Source organism: Suncus etruscus, chromosome 6, assembly GCF_024139225.1.
Source record: "Suncus etruscus isolate mSunEtr1 chromosome 6, mSunEtr1.pri.cur, whole genome shotgun sequence".
Lineage (NCBI taxonomy): Eukaryota > Metazoa > Chordata > Mammalia > Eulipotyphla > Soricidae > Suncus > Suncus etruscus.
Genome location: NC_064853.1, coordinates 93,123,874 through 93,137,065, shown reverse-complemented (window position 1 = coordinate 93,137,065; position 13,192 = coordinate 93,123,874). Strand labels below are relative to the sequence as shown.

Sequence of the window (13,192 nt, the reverse complement as noted above, 5' to 3'; positions counted from 1 at the left end):
TTTATATGCTTATTTAAAAAACTCCAGGGTTTATGATTCCACACTTTTTTTTTTTTTTGGTTTTTGAGCCACACCCGGCGGTGCTCAGGGGTTACTCCTGGCTGTCTGCTCAGAAATAGCTCCTGGCAGGCACGGGGGACCATATGGGACACCGGGATTTGAACCAACCACCTGGATCGGCTGCTTGCAAGGCAACCGCCGCTGTGCTATCTCTCCGGGCCCTGATTTCCCACTCTTATCATTTGTAGATTCAGTGGTAAAATATACTTGACTATATGAGATTTGGCTATATCAAAGAATTTGACTTCCCCTGCCCCTCCTTCCCTCGATACGCTTCTATTTGAAATGTGATTCTTTAATTTATTGAGTGGAAAAAGGGAACCTGTGTGGCAGGAGCCATAGCTGATCTGCATGGCTGTTCTGGGTTTGATCCTTAACATGTCATATTGTCCCTGAACACTTCAGGAGTGATTCCTGAGTGCAGAGCCAAGAGTATAACCCTGAGTATTGCTAGGTGTGGCCCCAAAACAAGAACAGACACAAAATTAAATCTGTGCTAGATATAAGTATTAAGCAGTATTTATAACCACATTTTTTATTTAAGAAAGGTAAGCTACTCACTGTACAGCTACTTATTATAGTAGGCTATTTACTGGCTAGGTTATGATAGTATTTCTGATGTAGGGTAAATTGTTAAATTGACTTAAAATGCAATTTTGTTGTAAATGACTTTCTATTATGAGACAGTTTCCCTTTTTCTTTTTCCCACTCCTCATTTTCTCCTTTCCTGGCTTTTTTGGGGGGGGGGTGGAGCACTAGAATAAAAAATACTCAATGTGGCTTATGTAAAATTTTTACACTAGTATTGAATTTTCTTGAAAACTGTGGTATCTAAATTTCTTATTTGAGTACTTAAGATTGTATTGCTAATCTTATTTAATGATCACTTTACTTGTGTCTTTTAAATAAGTCTTAAAGTAAGTCGAATTTATTCAATTTGTGTCGAATAATTTTTTACTCAGTTTTTTGCTTTTAGGAAGCTCCCCACTGGGTTTGTGGTAGAAATAGAGAAAATCCATCTGTTTTTTTCTTCCACTGTAGTTTTTTATTCTTACACTTATTCACCCTGGAAAATAATTCATTGTTGGTAAGATACTCCTTTTTTCTTTGAAAAAAATTAATCGAAATTTAAATTTGGGTATATACTTTCATATTCTGAACCCTTTGTGGTCCTATATGGTCTGGGGGGAAAATGGTTCAATGTCAAATTGAACTTGGTGAAAAGCCAAAAATACCTGTGGCATTTTCCAGCTTTATACTATACTAGTTTGGAGATGACAAAATCAAGAGGATCTGGCCCGGAGAGATAGCACAGCGGTGTTTGCCTTGCAAACAGCCAATCCAGGCCCAAAGGTGGTTGGTTCGAATCCCGGTGTCCCATATGGTCCCCCGTGCCTGCCAGGAGCTATTTCTGAGCAGACAGCCAGGAGTAGCCCCTGAGCACTGCCGGGTGTGGCCCAAAAACAAAAACAAAAAAAACAAACAAACAAAAAAAATCAAGAGGATCTTTGTAGTAGGGGCATAAATGTTAAGATTTCTTTAGACTTGATAGAAGAAAGGTAAAATACAGATTATACATATCTACAGGGAGGATACTTCTTAGACTTTGCAGGAATAGGAATGCTTTGTAGGAACCTCTACTATCAGTTTTCTGTCAGTTATCACTCAGGTATTTTTGTTACTTTTGGTTTTGGGCCTGTGTTACACATACCTCTGTACTCAGGGATCACTTCTTGTAGTTATTGGGGTCCAGATGGGTGGTGCTGGTTATCGAATTTGGGTTGGTTATAAAAAATTGCCTTTCTCGGGTTCGGAGAAATAGCATGGAGGTAAGGCGTTTGCCTTTCATGCAGAAGGTCGGTGGTTCGAATCCTGGCATCCTATATGGTCCCCAGGAGCGATTTCTGAGCATAGAGCCAGGAGTAACCCCTGAGCGCTGCCGGGTGTGACCCAAAAACCAAAAACCAAAAAAAAAAAAAAATTTGCCTTTCTCTCTACTAGGTCTCTGGCAAATATCACTCTTTTGTTTATTTGGAAATGGGAAGTTGCAGTTCTTAACTGTATTAGCCAATACTCTGTAAATTGAAACCTATTAAGCCAGTTCATATTTAACATTATATAGATATGTGTTACATACTTTAAAAATATGAAGTGAAATAATTCATTTGCATAGTGTTGTTTGGGTAGGACAGGTTTTTTTTAAATCTGCATTCCCCCAATTTCCTAATTTCTTACTCTCTGACAGGAAGTTTTTATTAGAGTGAATAGTTAGGCTTGCAGAAATGACAAACTTTTTCTTCCCTCCCTTTAATAATATTAGGGACTAATATTAGTTTTAGGGAGTAGAGCACCAGATTTATACTGAGTGATAAGCCCTAGTAATCCTGATTGTTTCACTGCCTTTTACTATGAGGAGAGTGGGGAGAAAGTTATAAAAAGAAGACATACAAGGTCTAATTCTAAAGAAAAGTTTAGAGGCCAGAGTGATAGCACAATGGTAGGGCATTTGCCTTGCATGCAGATAACTCCAGATGAACCCTGGTTTGATCCCCAGAATCCCATATGGTCCCCCAAGCCTGCCTGGAGCAATTTCTGAGTGCAGAGCCAGGAGCAACCCCAGAGCGCCATCCAAAAAAATTTAGGATGTATTTTGTGGTTGGTATATTTCCAGAGTAATATCCAGTACCTTTATTATATAGTGGTATCTGAAGATTATGATGACCTTCTGATTCTTCCCAGTTTTTCAGAGGATTAAAATGTAGTTCATTAGGGGCCGGGAGAGATAGCACAGTGGTAGAGTGTTTGCCTTGCATACAGCTGATCCACGATAGATGGCGGTTCGAATCCTGGCATCCCATTTGGTCCCCATATGGTCCCCCAAGCCTGTTAGGGGCAATCTGAGCGCAGAGCCAGAAGTAACTCCTGAGCGCTGCTGGGTGTGACCCAAAAATCAAAAACAGACAAACAAAAAAACTCCATAGTTTATTTTTTTCTTTTTTACTGCCAGTTATATATTTTTTTTTTGGGGGGGGGACACATTTGGTGGCGCTCAGGGGTTACTTCTGGCTCTCTGCTTAGAAATTGCTCATGACAGGCACAGGGGACTAAATGGGATGTCGGGATTTGAACCACCATTGGTCCTGGGTCAGCTGCTTGCAAGGCAAACACCCTGCTGCTGCGCTATCTCTGTCCCCAGTTCATTTTTTTGTTTTTGTTTTTGTTTTTGGGCCACACCCGGCAGTGCTCAAGGGTTACTCCTGGCTGTCTGCTCAGAAATAGCTCCTGGCAGGCACGGGGGACCATATGGGACACCGGGATTTGAACCAACCACCTTTGGTCCTGGATCGGCTGCTTGCAAGGCAAATGCCGCTGTGCTATCTCTCCAGGCCCCAGTTCATTATTTTTTAAGGGAGAAAGGAACCTATATAAAAATGTTTCCACTAGCAAAAGTTGAAGTGGTATCCTTTCACATAAAGTAGCAACTTGTGTGTTGTTCCTGGTGTTGCTCACGGGACTGTGTGATACGAGGGATCAAATGCAGAGCTCCCACATGTAAAGCACATGTCCAGGCCTTTGAATGCCTCCCCAACTATGCAATATATCTTAAAGGAAAGGTGTTTGGTAACTGAGAGATGTCAGATAAGGGGATAGTAATGACTTATTTGCTGAGCAGTGGGTTCAGTAGAGTTCTTAGTGATGTAGTAAGAGGTTAGTGATTTTATAGGTTCTTTTTTTTTGTTTTGTTTTTGTTTTTGTTTTTGGGCCACGTCCGGTGACACTCAGGGTTTACTCCTGGCTATGTGCTCAGAAATCGCTCCTGGCTTGGAAGACGATATGGGATGCCTGGGATCGAACCCAGGTCCATCCTGGGTCAGCCATGTGCAAGGCAAATGTCCTCTGCTGGGCTATTGCTCCAGCCCCAATTTTATAGCTTCTTAATTTTAATGAATAGGTTGAGATTTTTTTACTGCTTATAGTCCTAAGCAGTAATATATTTATAGAGAGACTAATGTACCTGCCATCAGGTTTCAGGGAATAAATGTTTTCCATACTGCAGATGATAGGACTGGTTTCATACTTTATTTGGCAGTCTTTATTTCCTGAAAACTTCAAAGAATTTATAAGTCTGTATGGTAGGGCTGGAGCAAAAGTATAGCATGTATGGCACTTGAATTGCATGTGGCCTGAGTTTGATCCCTCGCATACTATATGGTTCGGAACCTGCTAGGAGTGATCTTGAGTTCAGAACCAGGATTAATTCTTGAGCACTACTGGGTATGACCCCCCAAACAAAAACAAAATATGTATATATGTCAAGGAGTATGTTTTGTGAAAAGGTTGCTAAAACCTAGATTTATGAGAACTGTTTTTTTTTTTGTTTTGTTTTGTTTTGTTTTTTGTTTTGGGGTTACATCTGAGGATGCTCATTGGTGACTCTTGGTTCTGCATTCTGGAATTATTTATTTGAACTTGGGTCAGCCATGTGCATGGCAAAACCTTACCTATTGCTCCAACTCCTGAAATGCATACTTCCTTTTGTTTTTGTTTTTGTTTTTGGGCCACACCCGGCAGTCCTCAGGGGTTACTCCTGGCTATCTGTTCAGAAATAGCTCCTGGCAGGCATGGGGGACCATATGGGACTCCGGGAATTCAAATCAACCACCTTGGTCCTGGGTCGGCTACTTGCAAGGCAAACACTGCTGTGCTATCTCTCCGGACCCCTTCTTTTCTTTTCTTTCCTTTTTTTTTAGCCTTGAGATCCTCAGGGCGTACTCATTGCTCTGCATTCAGGAATCACTCTTGGTAGGGCTCAGGGCATCCTAGGGTTCGAACCCTGGTTGGCTGTGCTCAAGACAACCACTGTACTATGGTTTCAGCACCAGACCTCTGTTTTTATGCCATTTCTACTAATGTGTTATCCCTAAAGCTGTTATTTCCCCTGCACTATAAAAGGATTGAGATTTGTAATCTGGCTATTCAGCCCAGATGCAGGGGATCTTAGACATGTTGTTTAAAAATGCTATATTGTTTGTCCTTCCAAAGTGCTTTGTTCCCCTTCATTTGGAACTGTTGCTCGGAAAGAACCCAATGTTTTGCTGAGAATATGGTATTAGGATCTGGGAGAGGGAAGAATAAATGGGAAGACTTGAAATTGTCTAGGAGACCAGTATGGAAGGGACAATGGATATGGTCCTGGGTAGAGTAGGTAGGAAGAGGTCTGGCTGTCTGCTTTTTCAGGTTAGATGTGGAATGTATCTGTCAACATTAGGCAAGAGGGAAGTGGTAAAACCGAGACTGGCAAGAGCTTTTGGATAAGGCTCAGCTAAAGGAAAAGGGAGGTTTTTCTCCCACCCTCTAGGGAAAAACAGAAACTATTAAAAATTACCTTGCTTGACTTGCTTATATCTTGCTGCTTCCAATTTGTGTGAAAAAACAAGGATGTTTTCTGGATAATTTTCTTGGTTCTTAAAAACCTTCAGGAGAAGAAGCAGTCTATTCTACTCTAGTGCTTTCTCATTAAAAGTAACCAGAAAACACATGGGGTGAGATAGGGGAGACTTGTACCATGTATTACTTATTTTAGTACTACATAAAAACCTGTTAATCTCATTGTTCCCAAGGGGCTTTTGACATTTTTGACTGGCTAGATAATGTTGTGTTTCTTAGCACTCATATATATATCCGTTCAGAGCTTTGTGCTTGGTCAGTAGTCAAGGTTTTGACGTAGCCAGGCTTTCTGTATAGTTTTTATAGCATTCCCTGATGATGCACTTTAAAGAGAAATGCAGAATGGTTAAACTTCCTTTGCCGCTGTCCTATTTTCTTTTTAAAAAAATGTTGTGGTTTAGATTTTTATTAAAATTTGTTCTTGTTGGGTCATATCCTGCTATGTACTTTATTCTGGCTCTGCTCTCAGGTATCACTCATGGCAGGGTTTGGGGGACTATATGTTTGTAGTGCCAGAAATTGAACCCCCAGTCAGCAATATGCAAGGTGAGTGCCTTACTTGCTGTAGCTTTTCTTTGGCCCTGTGATTTAGATTCTTAAAACATCTATCTTTCTGGTTAATGGTAAATAAAAATATAAGTTTTGAACTAAATGCTTGATTTTAAGTTTTTGCTAATAATAGTCAGCTATATAAAATAATTATTTTCTGTAATTTTACATAGTTTCAGTTTATTTTCTGGTTTTAACAGAACAAGTTGAAATCATCACAGAAGGATAAAGTTCGTCAGTTTATGATCTTCACACAATCTAGTGAAAAAACAGCAGTAAGTTGTCTGTCTCAAAATGACTGGAAGTTAGATGTTGCAACAGACAATTTTTTTCAAAATCCTGAACTTTATATACGAGAGAGTGTAAAAGGATCACTGGACAGGAAGAAGTTAGAACAACTCTACAATAGATACAAAGGTGAGTGTTAGTAATTTTAAATATTTTGTACCGAATTGCTAAGGTTAAATGCTTTTTGTGAGAAATAAAATTATACAATATAAAATGGGGTGGATATGACCTACAGAAACAACATCTTAGTTTCTTTATTTCCATCTTCATTTTAGCCCATGATGATAGTTTACATGTTCTTATTCTTCTGAGAAACAGTATTTAATAGCCTGAACCTTTCATGCATTTTATTTATAAATGTGTGCTCACTTTTTTCCAAAAATGAGATTATGATGTTGCCCTTATATTCAGATGTCAAAGAAAGTTCATGTTTTATTTCTGAGATAATAGAATAGCTATTATATTTGGCAATATATGTGATTTTATATATCTTTTTCCTTGAATTTGTCATTTTATTTTTGCTGTCAGGAATAAATATTGATGGTTGGAATTATTCTTTAACTTTGTAACATTTAAATTAGGACCGACATGTATGTATATGTACGTATACATATACATACATATGTGTATGTATATGTATACTTTGAGGTGATGGCTATGCAAAAGGAACTTTTTAGAGGAGGGCACAAACAGTAGTTCTCAAAGGTAGTTCTCAATGGTGTAAGGTTTCAAACTCAAGGCTCCTTTCTGTATGCAAAGCATCTTCTCTCAAGACCTTTGTGCTACCTACCTAGCTCCAAATGAACTTTTAAAATTGTCTTTATTTGGTTATGGAGCTACACCTGACTATATCAGGTTTTACTGTTGAATGATCTCAGGGATCACTCCTGGTAGGTGCCATTACTTATCTGTAATAGGCAATTTTTTGCACTGTCTTGCCTCCAAATGGACTTTTTTTTTGGGGGGGGAAGGGAGGTTACACCAGCTGGTCTCAGGGGCTCTTTGCTCAGGAATCACTCCTGAAGATGCTTAGGGCACCAGATGGGATGTCAGGGATCAAACCTGGGTTGGCTGCATGCATGGCAAATGCCCCCTCAAATGGTCTTTTAAGGAAAAACAGGCTTGTGGCCAGAGAGCATGAAGCCTGTCCCACTCCTGTTAGCATGCAGGTGACCCCACTCCTATTTCCAATACTGCATATGGTCACCTGAACACCTCTAGAAGTCACTCCTGAGCACTGCAAAGTGACTCAAACCTCTTAGTCCCATATTTTGTATATATCTAACATGCTATTTATTTAGAATGCTTACTTAAAATATAAATAACTTTATTTTAATAAAGGAATGTTTTGATTTTCTGAATGTGGGAATACAAAACTTGTGTACATGTGTAAATGGGACTTATCAAATGTCCCTCTGCACTTACCTTTCTAGTCTTCTTAATAATGCTATTTCAAATCGAGAGCAATAGAGATGAAGGCCAGGAGGACCAGTTCATGGTACAGAGCTTCCAACAAATAGCAGGAGAGTGCTGTTCAGGGCAGAGAAAGGATCACAATACTAGTGATAGTTGGAAATCATTACTCTGGATATGAACTGGGTGCTGAAAGGGGATAAAGTGATAGGCATGATACCCCTCAATGTCATTATTGCAAACCATAGTGTCTAAAGAGGTTGGGAGAGAGAAAGGAAGTGAGAATGAGAGAGAGAAGAAAAATGTCTGGTCCACAGAGGGGAGGACAGGAGGGAAAGTGGGAATATTGGTGGTAAAAGGTATACATTGCATGATTGAACTCAATCATGAATTACTAGAAAAAAGAAACCAACTCTATTATGAACAGCCTTGTAACCAATAACCACGGTGTTTAAATAAAGTAATTAAAAAAAAAAAGTTTTGCATGTGGCTGACTTGGGTTCAATCCCTGGCATCCTATGGTCCCTTGAGTATTGTCAGAAGTAATTTCTGAGTACAGAATTAGGAGTAAGCCCTGAGCATTGCAGGTATGGTTCAAATATTATAAAAAGAAAAGAGTGATATTTCAGGGACAGTGCGGTCTTAAATTATTGTAAGGGAATGCATCTTTTTTTTTTTTTTTTTTTGGTTTTTGGTTTTTGGGCTACACCCGGCGATGCTCAGGGGTTACTCCTGGCTGTCTGCTCAGAAATAGCTCCTGGCAGGCACGCGGGACCATATGGGACACCGGGATTTGAACCAACCACCTTTGGTCCTGGGTCGGCTGCTTGCAAGGCAAACGCCACTGTGCTATCTTTCCGGGCCCAGGGAATGCATCTTAAGATTTATGTTGCTTCATGTCTTTTGTGTGAATATTTGTATTTTAAGTTAATATAAAGCATTCATATTCTTCTCTTTATATCACACTAGCATAAAGTTTGTCACTGAGTAGTATTGTATCATGGTTATTTTAAAGATCCTCAAGATGAAAATAAAATTGGAATAGATGGTATACAGCAATTCTGTGATGACCTGGCACTCGACCCAGCCAGCATCAGTGTGTTGATCATCGCTTGGAAGTTCAGAGCAGCAACACAGTGTGAGTTCTCCAGACAGGAGTTTATGGACGGCATGACTGAATTAGGGTGAGTATATGATTGCCAGTGAGGATTTGGTTCATTATTGCCAGAGTCACTCTGGAACTGAATCAAACTGAAATTTTAAATGTAAATTTGAAAAATACCTATCAAACCACAAACGTTGGAATGAAGATAAATAGATTCATATTATAGTTTCTATATTATTGTTTTCGTGGCTTGTCAGAGATCCGACATTGTGTTATGCATCAAATTTTTTTGGGGAAGGGATTTCGTTCATACCCAGCAGTGCTCAGGGGTTACTCCTGGCTCTGTGCTCAGGAATCGCTCCTGCCAGGCTTGGGGAACCATGCCGAGGATTGAACCGGGTCTGCCTTGAGCAAGGCAAACATCCTTCTACTGCATTATCACTCCAGTCCAGCCCCTCAATTTCTTTTTTTTTTTTTTAAACTTGATTGATTGTTGGGCCACTCCCAAAGCAATGCTCAAGGTTTACTCCTGGCTCTGCACTCAGAAATTGCCGCTGGTGAGGCCTGAGCGGTGGCGCAAGGGCTAGCCTAGGATGGACCGTGGTTCAATCCCCCGGCATCCCATATTGTCCCCCAAGCCAGGAGCGATTTCAGAGCGCATAGCCAGGAGTAACCCCTGAGTTCACCAGATGTGGCCAAAATACCAAAAAAAAAAAAAAAGAAAAAAAAGAAAAAGAAAATTGCCTCTGGCAGTCTGGGGGACCATATGAGATGCTGGTAATTGAACCTGGTGATGCTAAGGGATTACTTCTGGCTATGCACTTAGAGATCTCTCCTGGTTTGGAGGACCATATGGGACACTGGGGGATCAAACTGCAGTGTGTCCTAGGTTAGCACATGCAAGGCAAATGCCCTACTGCTTGCTCTACCACTCTGGCCCTTATTTTACTTTTTAAAATTGATATAGCATTGGTTTACAGGAGGACATATTTTTATGTGTTGGGTACAATATAACTCTTGCCAGACTACATCCAACCCAAAGTTCCAGTATTCCTTCACTATGGTACACGGGGACCTTTCAGCTAACTTTCAGTTTCTATTGGCAATCTTATTGCCATCAGAGTCTGAATAAATGCCTGTATTTTTCTGGGGCCAGAGCGGTGGCACAAGCTGTACGGCATCTGCCTTGCAAGCGCTAGCCTAGGACGGACAATGGTTTGATCCCCCAGCATCCCATGTGGTCCCTCAAGCCTGGAGCAATTTCTGAGCACATAACCAGGAATAATCCCTGAGTATCAATGGGTGTGACCCACTGAAAAAAAATGCCCATATTTTTCTAACCAAAAATTATTTTTCTTTTCCCTTACCCCCTTTCCCCCCCCAAAGTATTACTATGAGGGAGATCACCTTACTCTCAGGAATATCATAAATAGGGTCCAAATAATACACAACAACTCATTTAAATGGAAAATTTTAAAAACTATTTTATCATGTAAAGGAGTTGAGAGAAAGCTCAAAGGCCTAGGTCGTACTTGTAAAAATCTGCTACTACTTTGAATGCCAGAAATCGAAACAGGTCCGTCCTGGATCAGCTGCTTTCGTGAAAGGCAAATGTCTTACCTCTGTGCTATCACTCCGGACCCCGATAACATTTTTTTCATATATTTTTGGCCATTGTATATCTTTTTTTTTTTTTTTGAGGAAATTCCTATTTTTTGATAGAGCTGGATTTTTTTTTTTTTTTTGGGTCACACCCGGCAGTGTTCAGGGGTTACTCCTGGCTTTATGCTCAGAAATCGCTCCTGGCAGGCTTGGGAGACCATATGAGATGCCGGGATTTGAACCATCGTTCTCCTGCATGCAAGGCAAACGCACTACCTTCATGCTATCTCTCTGGCCTTAGAGCTGTTTTTTTTTTTCCCTTGTATTCAACTGTGTTGGATGAGTGATGGACAAATAATATCTTCTAGTCTGTGGGTAATCTTTGTATCCTAGTCATCATTTCCTTTGAGGTGTAGAAGCTTCATAGTTTATTGTAGTCTCATTTGTTTACCTTTGTTGCTTATTACTTGGTCAGTGGCATTTATCCTTAAAAGATGCCTCTAGATTCAATATCTTAGAGAGTTCTGCCTGTTTTCCTCTATGTAATTTATGGATTCAGGTCTGTTATCTAGGTCATAGAAATGAAGAACAAGAGAACTGGTCTTCAGTAGGAAGCTTGCCCCTGTGGCCAGAGTAGTGGGTAGGGGAATAAGTTATGGAAGGGGAACCCTAGGACAATTGGGGAGGGGAAAAGCGCCTGCTGTAGAGGCAGACAGACTAGTGGCAGACAGGGAAACTGAGAACATTGATCGAAGGTAGTGGATATTGGTGAAAGGGATTGGTGTTAGAAAAATGTGCCTAAAATTCAATCAAAAATATCTTTAGAACTTCATAATTCATGGTGATTCAATTAAATTGTTTAAAATTCCTTCTGCCTCTTAAAGACTTTATCGCCCTCTATTGGTGAAATCTAACATTGATGTAGAAAGTAAAATGAAGTCTCATAATTTGTAGTTCACTAAACAGTCACAGAGCAGACAAGAAATTTAACAACAGGGAAATAGAAATAAATTAATAGCAGAACTGGCAATATATTCTACAGTGAAAACAAGTGCTTTCAACTTGCTGAAACTTTCTGTGCTGCAGTTTTCCTTAGAGCTCATTATTTTCATTAGAAACTGAGTTTTTTTTTTCAGTAGAAATTGAAATGGATGACTTTTCCAAATAAAACTATTTTTATCTATTGATCTCAGAAGGTGTTATATAAAGGAGAATGAAAAAAGCAATGAGGATTTTTGAGGAATAAGTGAAATGATTAGTTTATCAAGGCATTAAGAACTAGAATATTTCTACGGGCTGGCTGTTAGGTAGAAATTGAAATATGATAGGCCCTTTCAATTAGAAGTTAAGTGATTTTTAAATACACAAAAAGTGTAATATTGATTGAGATTATTTGGAGATAGGAAAGGAGACTTAATTGATACTTTGTACTTTATATAGAACAAGAAGTAAATTTTCAAGAGAAATGCTTTCTGACCTAGTAAGAGACTATTTTTGAAAATTAGGCATATGATTTGCTACTGTGTAAAGAGTATCAATTATGGTTTAAGCTGATGATTATATTGATTGCTATACTTTCTCATCAGTTCTCTGCAGCTTGCACTTAACGTTGCCATGTATTGATAGTCCAGTGAATTAAGTCATTAAAAATAATTGACTAGTTCTTTAAAGTAGTAATTTTTAACATTTAATCATCCCAGATCTTGTCTTCTTTTATATTTGTTTTTATAATGTAAAGATGATATCGCAACTTTTTTAAAAGAAATTCCATAAGATAAATACAAGTGTGTTAAAAATTAAGTCCTTAATTTGTATTGAAAAGTATATTTAAAAAAAGAAAAAGAAAAGTATATTTACTTTTTGATATATTGATTTTATGATGTAGGTGTGACAGCATAGAAAAACTAAAATCCCAGATACCCAAGATGGAACAAGAATTGAAAGAACCAGGACGATTTAAAGACTTTTACCAGTTTACCTTTAATTTTGCAAAGAACCCAGGACAAAAAGGATTAGGTAAGAATTTTTTAAAAAAACCTATTTGATGTATTATATATTTAAAATACATCGATATTTTAGCTGTGAAAATGTCATTTAATGAAAAAAGGCATTGAGTAGTGATAAATTTATAGTTAAACAGAAATATTCAATTTTAGGATACCCTAAAAAGCATGTGTAAAAATGCCTCCAGGGACACATTACAGAAACTAGTTAAATTTTTATATATGTCTATTTGTTAAGTCAGATACATCTAGTTTTAGTAACAATTCATTTAGAACTTAAAAATTGTCTATTGGAGAAGGAAAAGTGAACACTGGTGGTGGGATTGTTGCTGGAACCATGGGTTATGCTTAGAATTAAACTACGAATAAGTTTCTCAGTCAGTGCTTTAATAAAATAGGTTTTTTTTTTAAAGGAGTGTCTCCTATAGGGGGCATTGGTGATGGGAATGCTGCACTGGTGAAGGGGGGTGGTATTCTTTGTATGACTGAAACCAAACTACAATCATGTTTGTAATCACAATGTTTAAAAAAAGAAATTAAATAAAAGGAGAGTCTGGGTTGAGGAGATGAGCTAGCCTGTGTGAGGCTCTCAATTTGTAAGTTTTGATCCCCAGTGCCAGATTTTCCTTCACCTCCCAGTATTGCTTGTATGCAGCACTGGTTGTCCTACCTGAGCACCCCTGGGTGTGGTCCCTAATAGAAGAATGGTTATTGATTATAATTG

General features: G+C 38.9%; 1 protein-coding gene across 1 annotated transcript in view; it reads left to right on the top strand.

The window, feature by feature from the left end:
- The window catches only part of DCUN1D1 (defective in cullin neddylation 1 domain containing 1), a 40,441-nt gene that overhangs the window by 11,285 nt on the left and 15,964 nt on the right, over positions 1–13,192 (top strand). The window contains exons 2-4 of the mRNA XM_049775893.1: positions 6,258–6,474; positions 8,774–8,942; positions 12,351–12,481. Coding sequence (XP_049631850.1) covers positions 6,258–6,474; positions 8,774–8,942; positions 12,351–12,481 — 517 coding nt within the window. The remainder of the gene's footprint in view (positions 1–6,257; positions 6,475–8,773; positions 8,943–12,350; positions 12,482–13,192) is intronic.